Source organism: Plecotus auritus, assembly GCF_963455305.1.
Source record: "Plecotus auritus genome assembly, chromosome: 5".
Taxonomy (NCBI): Eukaryota; Metazoa; Chordata; class Mammalia; order Chiroptera; family Vespertilionidae; genus Plecotus; species Plecotus auritus.
The window spans coordinates 108004848-108024070 of record NC_137776.1 but is presented as its reverse complement, the minus strand read 5'-3'; the positions used below and the strand labels follow the sequence as shown (position 1 = coordinate 108024070).

At 45.5% G+C, this 19223-nt stretch overlaps 1 protein-coding gene across 1 annotated transcript in view; it reads right to left on the bottom strand.

Annotated features, from left to right (window-relative positions):
• The window catches only part of HSD17B3 (hydroxysteroid 17-beta dehydrogenase 3), a gene marked incomplete at both ends in the record, with an annotated part of 52606 nt that overhangs the window by 11325 nt on the left and 22058 nt on the right, over positions 1 to 19223 (bottom strand). Inside the window, 7 exons of the mRNA XM_080669104.1 lie at positions 4296 to 4361; positions 4984 to 5065; positions 6042 to 6076; positions 9043 to 9078; positions 10260 to 10327; positions 11883 to 11990; positions 13699 to 13774. Coding sequence (XP_080525230.1) covers positions 4296 to 4361; positions 4984 to 5065; positions 6042 to 6076; positions 9043 to 9078; positions 10260 to 10327; positions 11883 to 11990; positions 13699 to 13774 — 471 coding nt within the window. The remainder of the gene's footprint in view (positions 1 to 4295; positions 4362 to 4983; positions 5066 to 6041; positions 6077 to 9042; positions 9079 to 10259; positions 10328 to 11882; positions 11991 to 13698; positions 13775 to 19223) is intronic.

The following is a 19223-nucleotide window of genomic DNA, read 5'->3' as shown; positions in this document are numbered from 1 at the left end:
CTGGAATAAAAAAAGACCTCGAATAGCCACAGCAATTCTGAGAAAGAAGAACAAATTTGGAGGGATCACAATACCAAATATCAAGCTATATTACAAAGCCCCGGTTCTCAAAACTGCCTGGTACTGGCACAAGAACAGGCATATAGTCCAATGGAACAGAACAGAGAACCCAGAAATCCACCCAAGCCATTAGGCTCAATTAATATTTGACAAAGAAGGCAAGAGCATACAATGAAGTCAAGACAGTCTCTTCAATAAATGGTGTTGGGAAATTTGGTCAGATACATGCAAAAAAATGAAACTAGACCACCGACTTACACCATTCACAAAAATAAACTAAACATGGTTAAAGGACTTAAATATAAGATGGGAAACCATAAAAATCTTAGAAAACTCCATAGGCAGCAAAATATCAGACATATGTAGTAGCAATATCTTTACCGATACAGCCCCTAGTTTCCATTTTCAAGGAAAACTAAGGAGAAAAGAAACAAATGGGACTACGTCAAAATAAAACGCTTCTGCACAGAAAAAGAAACCATCAACAAAACAAGAAAGCCCACTGCGTGGGAGAACATATCTGCCAATGTTATCACCGATAAGGGTTTAATCTCCAACATTTACAGAGAATTCATACAACTTAACAAAAGGAAGATAAACAACCCAATCAAAAAATGGGCAAAGGACCTGAATAGACACTTTTTGAAAGAGGACATACAGAAGGCCGAGAGACATATGAAAACAGGCTCAAAGTCACTAATCATCCGAGAGATGCAAATCAAAACAACAGTTCAGTACCATCTCACACCTGTCAGAATGGCTATCATCAACAAATCAACAAACAACAAGTGTTGGCGAGGATGCGGAGAAAAAGGAACCCTCCTGCACTGCTGGTGGGAATGCAGACTGGTGCAGCCACTGTGGAAAACAATATGAAATTTCCTCAAAAAATTAAAAATGGAACTCCCATTCGACCCAGTAATCCCACTTCTGGGAATATATCCCAAGAAACCAGAAACACCGATCAGAAAGGACTTATGCACCCCTATGTTCATAGCAGCACAATTTACAATAGCTAAGATTTGGAAACAGCCTAAGTGCCCATCAGCAGATGAGTGGATTAAAAAATGGTGGTACATCTACACAATGGAATACTATGCCAGTATAAAAAAGAAGGAAATTTTACCATTTGCAACAGCATGGATGGACCTGGAGAGCATTGTGCTAAGCAAAATTAGCCAGTCAGAGAAAGATAAGTATCACATGATCTCACTCATATGTGGGATATAATGAACAACATAAACTGATGAACAAAAATACATCCAGAGACTAAAACACTGATCAGACAGTCCAACCTCAGAAAGAAGGCAGGGGAGGCGGGGGTGGGGGGGTGGGGTTTAGAGATCAACCAAAGAACTTGTATGCATGCATATTAGCATAACCAATGAACATGGACACTGGAGTGGTGGGGGGTTTTCCTGGGGGGCAGGAGTGGCAGTGGCGGAGGGGGGGGGAGGTCAATCTGGGGGAAAAGGAGACATATGTAATACTTTAAAAATGTTTTAAAAATTCAGTATAACTATGTCCCAAGTACTCCGTGGGATATACTTACATTTAAACTTTTATTTATCTGAAATTCAGATTTTATTGGGTGCTCTGTATTTTATCTGGCAACCCTCTCTCAGACGTGTGTTTCTAACGCACACAGCCAACGATGGGGCAACTAAAGCCTCTGGGTTGCACATTCACGACGCCCTCTTTCCACCACGGTCCCCACACCTGGCAGGAGGCTTACTAGTACTTTTTCCCAGACACAGAGATCTTGGCATCTTTAGAGAAAAAAGGTCCGTGCTTGTTTTCTTGGTTTACTTTTCTTCACATCACGTTTGCAGTTTTCATCATGTCACATTTTCTTCACTTCACCCTTAACATGACACTGTTCATAAATGAATCAGTCAACACGATTCAGTGGGCCCTCATGGAAATGAACGTTATCGTTAATTGGCAAAACACTTTCTTCCAAAGATCTCAACGTGTTACTCTTGGAGAGATGCAGGAGCATGCATTCCCAACCCATTTCCAGATGGGAAAATAGTATTTTCATTCCTACTGTGGGATTTGGTTCACAAAACACCTCATTGTGGAGCATAGGGGCTTCATAAACAGTGGTGAAATTTGCATACTTGTTCGTTCCTTAGATCTTTATAAGAACCTAGAGAAGTGAGCAGGCATGGTAAATCCCTTTTTACAGATGGGGAGACTGAGGCTCGAGAAGTTTCAGCAGGTTTTCCAGGATCACTCACATGGCAAGTGACAGAGCTGGGATTTGAAAATCAAACTGAAGTCTATAGTGCCTGCTTCGTTGCCCAATTGACAAATCTTTATTGAGCACCAATTACATAAGTGTTTGGGGAGGCCAGTGGTTTTGAAAGGTCACAGAGCCTTTTCACCTTCTCTCACTTGCTAGGAGAGCAGCTCCGAGGCTCCTGTGTCCAGGAAGCGGCTCCCTCCCCTCCCCCACCTCCACCCACCCCTGCTGCCCCATGGAACCCACTTACTTGGCAGCCCCAGCCTCTCTCACCACAATTCTTAAGATCATGATGATGCTAAGACTGTCATTTGACTAGTAAGCAAGTAGCTCTGGTAAGCATTAGTGTGGTTCACCAAACATTTTTAGTTCTTTTCTCCTCCAGACACAAGATAGAATTACACATGGTTGGGTGGGACCATGTGACCAGATCTGGCCAATGAGTATGAGCAAAAGTGACAGGCGTCTTTTCTGAGCCAGAGCCCTTCATTATCAAAGCAAGACCGTCTAGAACTGCTACCACGTTTCCCTGTTGTGTCAGCTCACAATACTCAAGGAGCAGCTGCTCCATCCACCAGTCCCTGCATCACTACCCTGAGCTGATCCCCTGGCAGCTCCCAGGCAATGCGCATCGTGAATGAGAAATAAATCTTGTGGTTGGAAGTCAGTGAGATGTTAAGGGTTATTTTTTACTGCAGCGAATAGCCTAGATGGGGTAGCACTTTAGCAAAAGGAATCTGTCTTCAGCTGGGAGCTGGAAGATGGACAGGAAGGAAAAATCCCTGCTAGGCAAGACTTCAGTTCAGCAGAGCGAATAGCTAGTGGTCTAGTGGCAGGGTGTGCTGTTCCCGCCACTCAGTGGCGGGAAGCCAATATTAATTGCAAAGTTCTCACAATTAATTCATATCCGCCTTTTGAATAAGCTTTATCTATAGCTGGTTAATTTATAACGCAGCCACCTGAGATAGTCTCACACCCATGAGCATTTTAATTGAGAATCCACATGCACACCAATAATTTTAAAGATGTCACGGTGACCCCTAGCTGGTTTGGCTCAGCGGATAGAGCATTGGCTTGTGGACTCAAGAGTCTCAGGTTTGATTCCGGCCAAGGGCACATGCCCGGGTTGTGGGCTCGATCCCCAGTAGGGGGCATGCAGGAGGCAGCCGATCAATGATTCTCTCTCATCATTGATGTTTCTATCTCTCTCTCCCTCTCCCTTCCTCTCTGAGATCAATTAAAACATATTAAAAAAAAAAAAAAAAAAAGATGTCAAGGTGAGTGAGCCTTTCCACTTCTAATAGTATGCCATACAACTTCCTCCCAGACAGCAACAACAAAACCTCTGCAAATACACCTTTTATTCCAGGTCCTAGAAATCACTTAACTCCATGTTGCCGAGCCACCCACATGTACATCGCTGATACAAGATGTCATATGGCTCAGCCTACAGACAGCAGTGACAACCCAATCTGTGTGTGGCTGTGGGTGAAAGCGGAGGCAGAGCCCCTCTTCCCCGGCTGCTCAGAGCCAGGTGTGAGGATCTCTGGGGCCAAGCACAGATGAGCAGCCTGCAAGGGAGGCACCCTCACCCCTTCCAACATGGACCAGTGCCCAGTGTTCTCTTTCCCTCTCCACCATCCTCCCACATAAGCCCGTCTCCTGTATCTACAGCAGAGGAAAGGATGGTTGAGCAGGCCCCAATTTCTGGCGTGATGCAGCATCAGGTAGCAAGAGGGGCGACAGCGCTCCTGAGCACTCACTCACCCGGCCCCGTTTCCTGCTCCAGCCCAGGGCATGGTAGAGGGTGGCAGCAGGCGCAACCACAGTGGCACAGCGGCCACCTCAAGGGTTGCAGGAACCCCAGAGAGGCATCCAGACCACTTCCTCCCGGTGCACGTCACCACCAATCCTGCAGGAGGCAGTGGCCCCACTCCATGGGGACCTGGAGCGCCCCTTCACAGGGACTCGAAACTGTTGGCCTCACCTGGATAATTATTCCTTTCGCCTTATATTCCGCTTGCAGGGCCTTGGAAAACGTGCACACAAAAGCCTGGAGTGAGAAGGAGAAACTCCATCAGAACCAACTTCCGCAGATTCCAGAGGCCCCGCAGGAGCCCACCAGGTTGTCTTAAAACGTGGCAGCTTCTCTGATGCCAGTTAGGACATCATTTCTTGGTCTGAGATCCCTCAATGAGTGGGAACATACACATTGGGGATAAATACATACCTCGGGCCACTGCACATAAATGACCCAACCCGGCGGGGGGGGGGGGTGGCGCTGTCCCTTGTGTAGAGCACCCCCCTCCCCCGGAGTTTGTTTTTAAGAGGAGGGCACGGGGATGCCTGGCTGAGCCTCCAGGGCAGGGAGGAGACCAGGGAGGAGTGGACAGCAGGGCTCCCAGGCAAGGAGGTGAGTGAGGGCTGGGGCCGGGGCTGCACCTGTTCCCCCCTCGCACCCCCCCTGCTGTGCTCCTTCAGGGCTTCATCAGCCAGGGCTGTGCCTTCTTCTAATTGGCACCCCAACCACTGCTGACTAGCTCCGCCCTGGACACAGGAGAGCGCCTCCCTGCGATCTGTCCATGGACTGGCCAGATGGTCCAAAGGAAAATGGCAACCGGGAATAACAAGGGGAGGGAGGAGGAGCCTGGAACTCCATGCTATCTGTCGCTCACCTTGGAAGCCGAATACATGGAGTAGAGAGGCCAGGGAAAGAGGGCCACCCCGGAAGAAATGTTCAGGATGAGCCCTTTCCTCCTAAAAGGCAAAGAAGCAAAGTTTCAGGGGCTTTGCTGCCTGAGGGCTCCATGAAAAGGAAGAAAACCAAGGGGCCCATGTGAGCACTGGGAAACTCCTCTCTGCCTCCCTCAGGGCCACGGTCTCACAATGGGTCCCTGGGCAGTCAGTGGGCATCAGGGCTTGTGACCGGGAACGGGTTCTGCTGCAACAAGGGGCCCCACCGAAACGCAGGAACCCACTGAGCTCAGACTGGAGAGCGGGAGATGCTTCTGCCTCAAGCATGGGCACAGGCGCTCAGGGCCCTTCTGCCCATGGAGACGACCCACAACAAGGCAGAGGCCATCAGTCTTGGGTGGAATTGGATGGCCCATCATCTGCTCACACAGGCACCCTCACAAGTCTCGGGGCTCCCTAATTACCCTTTGGAAATGTAATCTCTTTAATCCACCCCAACAAGATGGGTTCAATTCAGAAAAACCATGAAGCTGCACATCAGAATGCCAGGGCAATCCCCGCTTCCTCGAGGAAGAAGCCACTTGCTGTTCATGAACACGACCTGGGTGTGTAACCGGGTGATAAAGACGTGGAATAAATGGAGGCACTAATGGGGTGAAGATTTTTACCCCTGAATTGGAATATTCATTCTGACAAGAGCTGAAATTCAAAATGACAAAGAGATGGTCTTGGTCTCAGGCCAACTTCTGAAGTTTCTTTTATGCTCAACGTAAGTTAATTTTTTAATACAATGTGTGCTGAATCCGCTGTTCTCTTCCTCCCTCCAGTATATGTTACACTTGACCTTCAAATATGCTTGTGTGTTTGCAAAGCTGGCCGGGCAGAATGTTATTTCCCCTGTAATGTCCATGTCCTTTCATCATAGTGTTATCACTTGTCAAAGCAGCAGCCAGAGGCGCCCTAGCCCCAGCCTCCACACCCGCCGACTGCCAGGCCAGGGAGTCCGTGTGCTCCACACTGTTTCAAAGGAAGGCCTTACCTGGCCTCCATGTGTTTCAGAATTAGCTGGGTCATCTACAAGAGAAGGTCAAAGTTAAGCCTTGACAAAGAAACTAAATAGCAATGGGCGGTGCAAATTGGGGGAGTGGGTGTGGGAGGAAGCTGGGGGACTGCTTAATCTTCTCAGATGGCCACTCGCACTGGAGGTCATTCTGGCAACTCTAGAGTCTGGCCGGAACCCACAGGACGCAACCCAGACAAATGGCCCAACTGCTCAGAGGCCTCTGCTTTCTCCTCCTAAAGCTCAAGCCTTTCTGCAAAATGAGGGCAGTGAAAAATGATGGAAATTGCCCTGGAGTGGGGTCAGCACTGAGGTTCCTGGATACTCTCTCCCCAGGAGACAGGCAAGCGGAGGCTGCTCATCACAAGCCTCAGGCATGAGTTAGGATTGGGGGCCGTCAGGACATCACAGGTGTCCATGAGCATCGCAAGTACCAGGGATGAGATGGAGGACACCTGTCAATCCAACAGCGGCCGCATAAGCAACCTGCAAGTGGTCTGTGATAGCTCCCCAGACAGACATGTCTGTCTGTCTGTCTGTCTGTCTGTCAGAATTACAACTGTATTGGGAAATCCCTTCCCCTCCCAACCTTCTGCCCCAAAAGAGGTCTTTTCTGCAACTTCTGGAGCTTAAACATCTCATTAAAGAGCTTTTCACATCATAATTGCAAGGCACACATTTTAAGAATTAAGGAGGAGGCAACTGTGTGGACTAAAGTGTTCTCAAAAGTACATCAGAGTGGTCCGGGGCCCCGTCTGGGGAGCAGGTTTGAGACAGAGAGGAACCAAATGGGTGGGGTGAAGCAGAGAAATCAAAAGGCCTGAGGCCAGAAAACTAGCTCTGCCAGCCTCTGCACGTGGCCCGGAGCCCCAGGAGCTCCCAGTGGGCTCTGTCCCTGCCATGCCCCCATCTGCGGGTCCTCCAGAGCGTGGTGGGGTGTGGTCCCTAGAACCCACGAGACTGCCTCCTAAAACCCTGGATTTGAAGGGAGGTGAGAAAAGGATGAGGGCTACATTGTCATCACCCTTCCTTGGCTTTTCCAACTTGACTGAGGAGCACGCCAGCATGTCTTCAAAGTCTCCCAGATGAATTCTCTACCCCAGTGGTTGGCAAACTGCGGCTCGCGAACCACATGTGGCTCTTTGGCCCCTTGAGTGTGGCTCTTCCACAAAATACCACGTGTGGGCACGCACGTACAGTGCAATTGAAACTTCCTGGCCCATGTGCAGTAGTTGGTTTTCGGCTCTCAAAAGAAATTTCAATGGTTGTACTGTTGATATTGGGCTCTGTTGACTAATGAGTTTGTTGACCACTGGTCTAGCCTCACTGGGGGAGGAATCCCATTTAGAGAGAGGACATCGGGTTTGTGAGTCTCTTTCACAAAGCTCCCAATATTTAGTCTCTGATCTCGCCTTCCTTTTGCCCAAAAACTCATCTCCCATCCCCGCCCTTGACAGGGGTCTCTATTATTTCCAGATGGCTCCTGTGGAATAATTAAGCGATACTTGTCATGCCTCCCACCAGCATGGACAACTGGGCTGGCATGCTTACAAGCTAACCTTCCATGTGTTTTCTGTTATTTAGGGGAGTTAGTGTCTAACAATATATAAAATAATTTTTTAGCAAATCAAAGCATTCCTCGGCTAAAGGAGTCGGGGTTATCAAATATATCTGGGAAGCTCTGTGATAACATGGACCAAGAGTGAGAGATCCACGTGTCAAATAATGTGAAAGATTTTAGTGGTAAGACTACTGACAACAGTTGGAAATATAAAACTTATAATTACAACAGCTGGGAGTTTGAAAAGCTATTGATTGCTCAGCCTAAAAGAATGTGTGTACCAATAAACACTGAGCAGGCTACGTAAAATACCACTATGCTTTCAGAAAAACAACCAATGGTAAAAACAATTTTTGTCAGCCCAACTTATCCACCTGGAAAAAAAATTTTTTTTTTGCTCTACTCAGCACGCATCCCCTCTCCTTAGGTCAAGAGCAGCTGATTCTCCTTTGGGAAAGCCGTCCTCCACGGCCAGTCCACGTTTTCAAGATGAGATTGAGCCTCCCGCTGCTCCCCAACCAGGGTCCGGACCCATGAAGCCAGGGGTCATACCTGCTCACTGCTCCATTTCCACGGGGCCTGAGGAATGGCCACAGGGTGCCAGGAGCAGCTGTGAATTCTGTGGCCTGAGCCAGATGCCTGGCTGTGGGGTAAGTGGGGCCTCAGAGCCCAGGGCTCACTCACAAGCCATTTAGAGGGTTCTTGTCATTCAGAGGAAAGAAAACAGTGTTCACACAAAGTGCCATCCGCTCACCAGGCAGCGGCTGGGTCTGCTCCTAAGCAGCACCTTTCCCCTAACTGCCTGCTCTCTCCAGGGCACAGTCAGGACAGCTCTGTGGCAGTTGTGCCTGCAGATGCTTGTGCTGAATAGCACCTGGCACGACGCAGTGCCGCACTTTTCTAGCAGATGAGGAATCTGAGATTCCAGGGAGTTAAACAGCATGCCCAACGCTGCCCAACCAACTAGTGGCTGAGCTGGAGTCAGAAATACATGAACTCCAATTCAGCAAGTATTTATGGAACAAGAGTCCATAAAAACCATGCCCTGCCCTCTGTCTTTTTTTCAAACAGAGCGGCTTTCCCTCTATTTACTAGAATAAAATCAGAGGAAAGTATTGAATTTTTTAAAAAGTCACCTTGGAATCCAGAATCAGCTTCAGCACCGTCAGGTCTAACATGTTCTGACATGTGACAAAACTGAAGGCAGAAATAGGCCTCAAACACAAGGGAGAATGAATCCCTCACTGCACTTGATGAAAACAGAACACGACAACTAAAAGGCCACGCACGGCCTCACAGTCAAGTGCAGTTCAACTTCAGAGATTCTCCTTCCACAGGGAAGGGGCCAAGGGTCCTGAGTTGCCACCCACCGGCAGCTGCTCCATGTTAATGCATTCAGCACATACACTGATCACATACCTTCACTACCGAGGTGATGTTGCAATGGACGAGGCTCTGTAATAAATAACCATAACCACAAATCAGTTGAGACATTCTCTGGACATGCAGTTGGTGCTAAAGAAACATAAAGTGGGCGAAGGCACGTGTCTGAGCTGTTCCCTCACTCGCTCGGCCAGCAAATTCGGCTCCTAATGGATGTTCAGCAAGCATGCACTAGGATTGGGAAACATCTGACGTCCGCACTCTGGTTCTGTACAGTGTGATCTTGAATAAAAGTTAAAGAGTTTCCTCAAAAAATTTAAAGAGGAATGTGGACACAGCTTTTCCAAGGGAGATGGTTAATTTCCAGCTGGAGGAAGAGGGTAGCGTGCGTGGGCCCAGAGGACAGCAGCAGAGAGAACAGAAAGGCCAGCGGCTGTATATTAAGGCGGAGGTTCCGGGCTACAGAGGCCAGATAAAGGAACTAGTAGAGTCTCCCGAGACAGACAGAGAGGGAAAGGGGGGTAGACACAGAAATGGGCACAAGTACAGAAATGAATAGAGAAAGAAGGAAGAATGGCATCTGCTTAATGGAGAAGCAGGGGTGTGGCAAGGATGTGTCCAAGCAATGGGCACTCTGCCCCACGCAGTAGACTAGGGCTCACATGGGACCATGGGAACACCTGCACAAGCGGGGACTGGGAGCACAACAGCCTGTTCAGAAGGGATATAACCCCATGACATCAAAGGTCAGAGCCTGGGAAGACATAACAAGGAGTACCTTCCAGGGCGGCTAAATGCACAACAAATTCACGCATGGCCAGCAGTGGCGGCCCTGGGCTTGAGCCAAGCTTGCTGAACTTACAATAAATACCTCAACCGCAGAGTTTGTATCACTCACTTCCCTCACGCTGAACGCTGAACAAATTTTATTACCTGGGAAGACAAAGAAAACCAAAGAGCTTCTCCCACTTGCATACACAGCCATAAATTTTTCAGGCAGGGGTACCCCTTATACAGCACAGCACAGAGCCCCCCAAAGACTAGAGCAGCAGCAGGCAGGTGTGATGTGTGGAGGAGGGGAGAGGTGACCTTATCTTAGAAATGGCCATGAACAGTGATGCCTTGCTGTGGACGAAGTACTAAGATGAGAAGAAAGAAAAACCTCCAGACACCCCTCTGGAATACAGAATTCTGTCTAGACAACCTCCCTGGGCCCTGCTGAGAGGACGTCACCACAGAAAGCACAGATATACCTGGATTTCGTCTGGTGTGTTAAGGAAATGGCTCGGGAGAAGGCTGGGGATCATTCCAACATTGTTGACTGCCAGGGGAGGCAAAACAAAAAGATGTCAGAAGAGCCAGTGGCAAATGTTTATTGAAAACCTTAAAAACAATTATATTCAACCCAGAAGTTCTTCTCTTGGAAAGTGTTTTTAAGAAAATACCTTCATGCCTGGCCGGCGTGACTCAGTGATTGAGCGATCATGGTTGAACCCGGAGATCATGGTTCGATTCCCAGACAGAGCACTTGCCCAGGCTGTGGGCTCCATCCCCAGTAAGGGGCGTGCAGGAGGCAGCCGATCAATGATTCTCTCTCATTATGGATGTTCCTATCTCTCTCTCTCTCTCTCCTTTCCTCTTTGAAATAAAAAATTTTTTTTAAATATATTTTATTGGTATTTTACAGAGAGGAAAGGAGAGGGATAGAAAGCTAGAAACATCGATGAGAGAGAAACATCGATCAGCTGCCTCCTGCACACCCCCCACTGGGGACGTGCCCGCAACCAAGGTACATGCCCCTGACCGGAATCGAACCCGGGACCCTTCAGTCCGCAGGCCGACGCTCTATCCACTGAGCCAAACCGGTTTCGGCTAAAAATTTTTTTTTAAAAAAAGGAAACACCTTCAACAAGATGGATACATGAGGTCGTTCATTGCAACATGATTTGATAACACTGAAAAGGTCTGAGGGAAGAGATCGTGGTCCAAGGATAGGAAGCACGTGAAGTGAATGAGGTGCAGCCTGGGCTGGAGCGCACTGCAGTCCCTCACAAGCACGGCTGCTCAGCTTTAAGGCAGGGAAAGCGTGTGTGATGAACGGCTTTAAAAAATGCATAGAACAAAGACAGGATAGATGGTGATGGAAAGAACAAAATTTAAAGTAAATAAATATGTGTAAACATGTAAGATCCATGTAGACATATGAAAATATGTATCTGGAAGGATATGCACCGAAATGTTCTCTCAGCCGTCAGGATTTTAAGAAATTTGTAATTCTTTTATATGCTTCTCTACTCTTTCCAGTTTTTCTGCATCGATATGTTTTTCATTTTTATTAGTAAAAAAAATTAGTAATTATTTTTTTAATTCAGCAGGAAGTTTAGAAATCAAACCTTCCTTCTATGCACAATACAAACATTGTACTGTGTACCTAGTGATGAAATAGTGTTTATAATCATCACAGAAAAGACATCATCTTGTGTCCTGAATAAGGTAGTCAATTCGCAAGTACGCACACTGTGCTGCCATTTCATGGGTCAACCACAGCCAAGTTTGTTGGGTAAATGTGTTCCTTTAGGTGAGTGTTTCTGAGATTTCCTCTTCCTGCCGAGTGTCAATATCAGTCAGTGAGAGAAAATTCATCCTATCTAACATTAGGAAAGGCGGTTGGGAAGGTCTGACACATTCTAAAGCTATGTATAAATCTGTTAATCAGGTAATGCCTCTTGAAGAACTGAACTTTGATATTCCTTAATGCTACAGCTTAAAACACAGTTATGGGTTAAGCTTAAGCCACCATGGAATAATCAAGGGTCACTAAGGTAATCATTGCACTGATGTATTACAACAAGCTTTAAGCATTGCAATTTACTTACCTAAAATTCCAATTTCTAAGCCTTTGAGTTCTTCTTTAATACCCTCGTAGATGTCATCCTTGGTAAAATCTGCTTGTATAATCTTCACACTCCTCGCTGTAGTGCGCTCTGCATTCGAGACAATGTTATTCTTTAATGATCAGGAGCCCAAAGCCCCTCTTGCCGGTGGAGTTCCCCAGTGCTCCCACACAGCCTGAACGGCCTTTATGAGCACACGCCCATCACCCCATTACAGACAAGAAGTAGCCCGGATAAAGCTGGCATGTGCTAGATGTGTGAGTCTGAGAGTTACCACAGTAACAATACACGCATTGGATTTAACGCAGTAATCCAAAGTGGGGTCCCTAGAACACAGCATCAGCATCACTTGCAACTGGTTAGAAATGCAAAACCTCAGGCTCCACCCAAGACCTGGAGAACCAGGCACCCCTGGGAGGCCCAGTGGTCTTCAGCACACCGCCCAGCTGACTGTTGCACGCTCTGATGAGAGGCCTGGCCTAAGGGCTGCAGAGCAAAGTGTGATGCTGCCTGTGCCGCATCAGGTCCCTCCGCAGAGACACAGCCACCCTCTGCATTTGCCCAACACGGTAGCATTCATAAAGCATTGACCTGCAGGATAGTCTACTTTAATCCTCTCTCCAACCGTGCCAAGTAGGCATTGTCCGCATTTTACAGAGGAGAAACTAGCTGAGACGCTAATGCCTTGCCCAAGGCTCCCACACTGCTCCCGGCCAGGCCCCTCCACTCTCCCACGTGAACTAGCCTCGTGCTGTGAACTTGCCTGCGCAGGAGCTCAGCCAGATGTGGAAGCAGCACAGATGTCACCAGCTGCCCCTGCTCCACGCTGGAGTCAGACCCAATATTTCTGGGGCAAGTGAAGGTGAGGCATAGTTTGGGGGTGGGGGTGCTTTCAGACAGAAGACACCGCTTGCTTTTTAAGAGGCCGATGAAAAGCGCACTTGAACGCTGGGAGAGGAGCACTGAAGAATGCCCGAAACCTGGTCAGAGTTACTACTGATATCCAGACACAGACTGCATCGGCCAAGGGCACTGAGCCTCCGGGTCCGCCTCCTAACCCTGACGCCCAGGACACAAACTGTCCCCAGGCGGCCTGCCGTGGTTTCCCCGAGTCTTCATCATTAACGGCCTATCCCTTTGAGTTAAGGAGTTTACTAATTACTAAATTAATAATTGATCATTAAAATGCAAATCCCAAAAAGGGATATTGTGATCCTTATTAACTAAGGACACTTCAGAGGGGTCATGATAATGAAGCGCTGTCATGTGAGTGTGGCCTCCCAGGGTTGTGCAGTGCAGTCTTCCCAGCCGTGCACAGCAGCCCTGCGCCAAGTCTTCATTTAAACTCTGACTGTCGCCACGAAGCGTCGCCCCTCCCCTTCCTGCAAGGAGCAGGGCACAGACACATGGAAGGGAAGCCCCCGGGGAGGGGCAGAAGCAACCAGGAAGCTGGGCCTCTGGATGGGGGAAGTCTGATTCTAGAGATGAAGACGCAGGACCAGAGAAGAGAGAAGACCTACATGTGCTGCCTCTGATCCTGCCTCGCCCGCCAGAGGCTCAGCGGTGAACGAAAGCGCCCCCTTAACAGCCTGCACACAGCTTTCCCCTTAACAGCCTGCACACAGCTTCCCCCTTAACAGCCTGCACACAGCTTTGTAAACTGAGCTCCCTCAGAAGGCCCCGCCCCAGGCTCCAGGGAGCAGGTACAGGGATGCTGGTGGTGCCTCTGCAGGCAGGACCGGAACAGACCTGGCCACTGGGCTCCACCGACACTTCCCTCACTCCTTGGGTCACTCACCAATCTCCACGGCCATAGCCTGTAGTTTTCCCAGCGTCCGGCTGATCAGCACAACATTGAGGCCTTGTCTTGCCAGCTGGGATGGGAAAACCAAATGAGGCGAAGACAATCAGCAGACAGGAAGGCTTGATTTAAAGGTGAATTTGGGGCATCACCCACATGGTCGCAAGGTGAGGTGCTTGCTTTTCCTGGGTTTAAATGTGCAGACATTTCTGGGTTATGAGCAAAGCAGCTGCCCTGGGCCAGGCTAAACGTGACATAATCCTGCGTGTGTTTATGACGTGCGAGGAACTAGTCCACGTTCCCTTTTGTACAGACCCACAGCCTGACGCCCTCTCATCGGGACCACGTAGGCGCGGACGGGTGCTGGAAATTGGGGTTTGGAAGACGCTACACTAGAAGTTATATACCAGGCCCCGGGCAGCACTGCTCCATAAAGACCCGATTCCTGCAGCACCTTCTGAGCTGCTTCCTACTCACAAGGACCTCCTTGTGGTTCACTTTACACAGACATGCTCATGCCCTGAGCCCTTTCGCCTGCTCTCTGGCTCCCAACTGGAGGGTGAGTGCATGCTTCCCTGAGATCCACAAGGGATTCTCTTCGGAAGAGATACTGCCCCGACTCCTGGGGACCGAGGGATGCAGGACGGAAATGGCATGCATTAACGTGGGCCTTGAACCAAATGATGCTACACGTGAGGAAAATTAGAGCTTTGCCTGAGGACAGAAGGAAAACCAATGATCGTGCAAAGAGACTGATGACATTTGAGTTAGTGACAAAGGACCCAGTTCATTAAAATCTTTCTCTATGGTTTTAATTAAGTGATTTATACTGTTACTTTTTAAATTGTGGTAAATTATACCGAAAGGAATTCTAGGGACACAATAGGCAGGTTTAGGGAATACAGAAGGTTCATGGGGGAGGAATGCATATGTGAAGGATGAGCAATTAAAGCAATTTAAGGTAGATCAAAAGCAGCCCTGACCTGTGCAGCTTGGAGACGCCAAAATGCTTATCTTTCTTGTACAAAGGACAGAAAAATGCCACAGGATAAGGAGGGAGGAAGACATATATTCACTGAGGATATAGAAAAGTCACAGGATAATGGAAAGAAGGAAACATATTTTCAGAGAGAATAGAGGAATGTTACAAGATAAGGGGAGAGGAAGAGGGGGCACCACTGGGCTTTGGCCTTTGAAACTGATACTGTGTAACAAAATCACCAATGAGGAAAGCATGGGGGCCCTAAATTAATGAAAGATCCAATTAGAAAGGGTCAGGTTCAAACAAAGAACCACAACATATATAAACCGCAGACAAAGGGACACAAGGAGAGATTTTTTTTTTCCATTAGAGAGAGAGAGAGCAGGCTTTCCCATTTGGGGGTCCCTCCCCAGGGGTTCCCCTTTGGGACACCTTTGCCCAGATAGAGTTTGTATATGCTTCCAATAAACTTCTACATTTTTATTAAAGAAATCCATTAGTCCATGAATTTTTTCTTCATCTTCATCAGACAAGAACCCACAAGAAGTCTGTATCCCATGTATCAATACACAACAGAAAATGTTCCATGTTGACAAATATATGGGATGTTTCATGAATTTGCATGTCACCCTTGCACAGGCCCAGGCTCATCTTCTTTATATTATTCTGGTTTTAGTATGTATGCAGTCAAAGTGAGCACTATGCCAGCATTTCATTGAGGAATCACATGTTATAGGAAACATAAGAAGCCGAATTAAAGACTATAATATAGGGTCTACAATAACCAATAATTCGATCTTCAAGCCAATGGTCTCAGAATCACCCAGGAAGATGTCAAAAAACACCAATTCCTACCAAAGCCATCCAAATAAAAATCTCTGGGGTGGAAGCCTCAGCATTTAAATATTTTTCTGATTCGATTTATTAAATTATATTATTGAATACACCAGCGCATTCTCATTGTAGAAGGCGTCCCTCAGGCCACCACAGTCCCATTTTCTTGCCCACCACAGGCTCTCCCTGCCTGGAGTTTGGCGTTGATCCTTCCTAACTTTATCTCAGCATCTACACACACATATAAGTACATACAGAAGTAAATGTGTATGTTGTGGGTTTTCTTTCTTTGCACACTTTACAAATGGCATTGTAAGTGCTATCTTTTTAACGTAATGTTGTGTCATCCCTGAGCATGGGACCTATTTCCACATCAGTTCATGCTGAGCCGCTTGACCCTTTTTATTGCTTCCCAGTGCTTATAGTTCATATGGGTGAGCATTTAAGTTGTTGTCAAGTTTTCTTATTACCAATACTGCTACAAAGAAAACCTTTCTATATAGCTCCTTGTATATACAAGTGAATTCATTCCTAGAGTAGAGAGACAAGAAGTGGAATTGTTGTGTCAAAGGGTATATGCTTTTTAAATTTTAACAGTATTGCCCAAATGTCCTCCCTTCAAACTGTACCATCAAAAATACAATTATGGCTATTTCTCTACTCTCTGGCCAATAGTTTATATTAACAAACTTTTCAAATTGTTTAATCTATTGGTCAAAAAATGATATCCTTTTATTGTTTTAATTTTAATTTTTCCAATTAACAGTGGGGCTGAGTATCTTTTTGTATGTTTATGTGTGAAATACCAGTACATACCTTTTGACCATCCTTCTACTGGGTTTTTGTCATTTTCTTAAAACTTTGTAGGAGGTTTTTTATATATTCTGGGTAATAACTATTTGCCTAATGTATATGTAGCAAGTGTTTCTCCTTTGATTATGGTGTCTTGGCATACATGATATGTTAATTTTAATGTTATCAAGTTTGTGACTATTTCCTTAGGTTTTTAAAATTTTTTTCTTTATGGTTTTCTCTAGCTCCAAGGATATAAGTAGATTTTCCTACAACTCTTCATAGTTTGCATGGTTGTTGTCATTTATTTTATTTTTATTTTTTTTTACACGAATCAACCTACATGGCTGCTTTTTTTGTCATTTATTTTTGAAAATGGTGTGAGGTTGAAATCATCTAGCATTGTTTTTTCACAATGGGTGGCTAATTGTCTCAACGACATTTTTCTATTTGTCCATTCTTTCCTGATTTGAAAGCTAGCTTAGACATATGCAAAATTTTCATAAGTACATGGGTCTGTTTCTGGTCCATCTGTTCTGTTTCATTAACCTGTTTTTTATTTAAATAACATGGCCACTTCTGATTTAATCATAATCTTACAATAAGCTTTGGTATCTGATGTCTGATAGAGGAAGTCCCTACCATTTATTATTCTCTTTCAAACTGTTATTTTTTAATCTTCTTAGTGTGATTTTCCAGATAAATTTGCATAGTTTTTAAAAAGTATAATGTTTAAATTAGAGACATTTAGGTGGAAGTTACATCTTAGCAGTAATCAGTTGTCTTCATAAATATGGTATCCATTTATTCAGATTTCATACAATCTTCTAAACCAGTGGTTCTCAACCTTCCTAATGCCGCGATGGTCTTAGGCTACCCACAGGTTGAGAACCGCTGCTGTAGAGCCTAAGACCATCGGAAAACACAGATATTTACATTATGATTCATTAACAGTAGCAAAATTACAGTTATGAAGTATCAACGAAAATAATTTTATGGTTGGGGGTCACCACAACATGAGGAACTGTATTAAAGGGTCCCGGCATTAGGAAGGTTGAGAACCATTGTTCTAAACACTTTTAAAGTTTCTTCATGTAAATCTTGGACATTCCTTGTTAATTTGCATTAGTTAGGATAACGTTAGCTACTGTAACAAATAATTCCAAATTTCAGTGGCTTACCACAATGAAGTTTGTGTAATTATTATGTCTTATATAACAGACTCTATTCCAAATAGTCATTCAGGGCCAACTGCTGAGAAAGTCTTTACCACCTGCAACACTGGGTTTCTAAGACTGCCCTGGACATCCACAGCCAGCCAGTACAAAGATTAAAGAGGGTGGAGAAGATGCCCCGCCTTAACCACCTGGATCAAGAAGTGATACCATCATTTCTGCTTGATTCCACTGCCAAAATTAATCACATGGCCCCATCCAGATATAAGGGAGTCTGGGAAATTCCCTGGCTAGACAGCCACTTATCAGCTGCAACTCCATGCCAATGGAAGAAAGAGTAGAGATCTGGGGGACATGTAGTTGTACTTGCCACCAGTATCTTAAGTTTATTTGTTGCCATTGTGAATTAAGTCATTATGGAAAGAAGAAGAAACTCTAGAATTACAGACCAAGGTTCAATCCCTGTTCGCACCACTTATACCTGTGTGCACAAGTTACTCAACTTGGTCCTTTGGTTTCCTCATTGGCAAAACAAGGACACCTATAGACCTACGATATAGACTTGTTTTGAGATTAAATTAGAAATTACATTAAAAAGAACATGGCACATGCCTCGCCGGAGTGACTCACTGGTTGAGTATCAACCTATGAACCAGGAGGTCATGGTTCAATTCCCAGTCAGGGCACATGTCTGGTGGCAGGCTGAATCCCCCATCATGCAGGAATCAGCCAATCAATAATTCTCTCTCATCATTGATACTTCTATCTCTCTCTCTCTCCCTCTCCTTTCCTCTCTGAAATTAATAAAGATGTATTTACCAAAAAAAAAAAAAAAAAGAAAAAAGAAAGAAAGAAAGTACATGGCACAGAACCTGTCATATTTAAAGCCTCAAAATAGTATTTGTTATTTTTTATAAATATTTTAGCATGTTGTTAGCTGTTATTAGGAACTCTACCCAGCCACCTAGGTAAACATTCTTTTATGCATTCTAATAGTTTGTTCATCAGTGTTTAGCTTTTCAAAATGGACAATAATATTCTCTACAAGGTACAATTTATCTCTTCCTTTCCAATATTTGCAGACTTTGGGCCCATTATCTTGACTAACACCTCATACACAATGCTAAGCAAACACTGTCTGTTCCCTACTATACTGAGAACACTTAATGTTTCTCAAAACAAAGCAAGATGTTTCCAGTATTTCTGGAAGGTATTGTTTATCAATTTATTGAAAATTATTCTTCAATGTAGATGAGGATGTGGATATCACTTTCTAAGATTATTTTTAATTTTATTACATAGTGTTCAGTGAATGTAATTGTATATTTTGGTTTTTTGTTTGTTTAATTTGTTATTTGTAATTTTCACAATCTTTTGTAGCCTTATAAGCAGACAAATTTACTGAATGCTCCATATAAGGAATGTGTATTAGATCTGTGTTGGCTACCTAGTTTTATATACTGTTGTCTCTTAAACTAAACTTGAGGTTTACCTCAATACATTTACCTCAATATAATGGCTTACCAAATATTAAACCAGTATGAGAGGATATGCAAATTTCTTATGCCCTTAGTTGTTTTGATTTATGTAGTAAGATGTTAAATTTCTACAGAAATGCCAAGACTCAAGGATAATCAGATCACATGGGATTTCAAAGAGAAAACCAAGAAAAAATGTTACAAGTAATATCTAAAAACTGATAATGTGATTCTTGAGCCCTTCCCTGATGGACCCTTCAC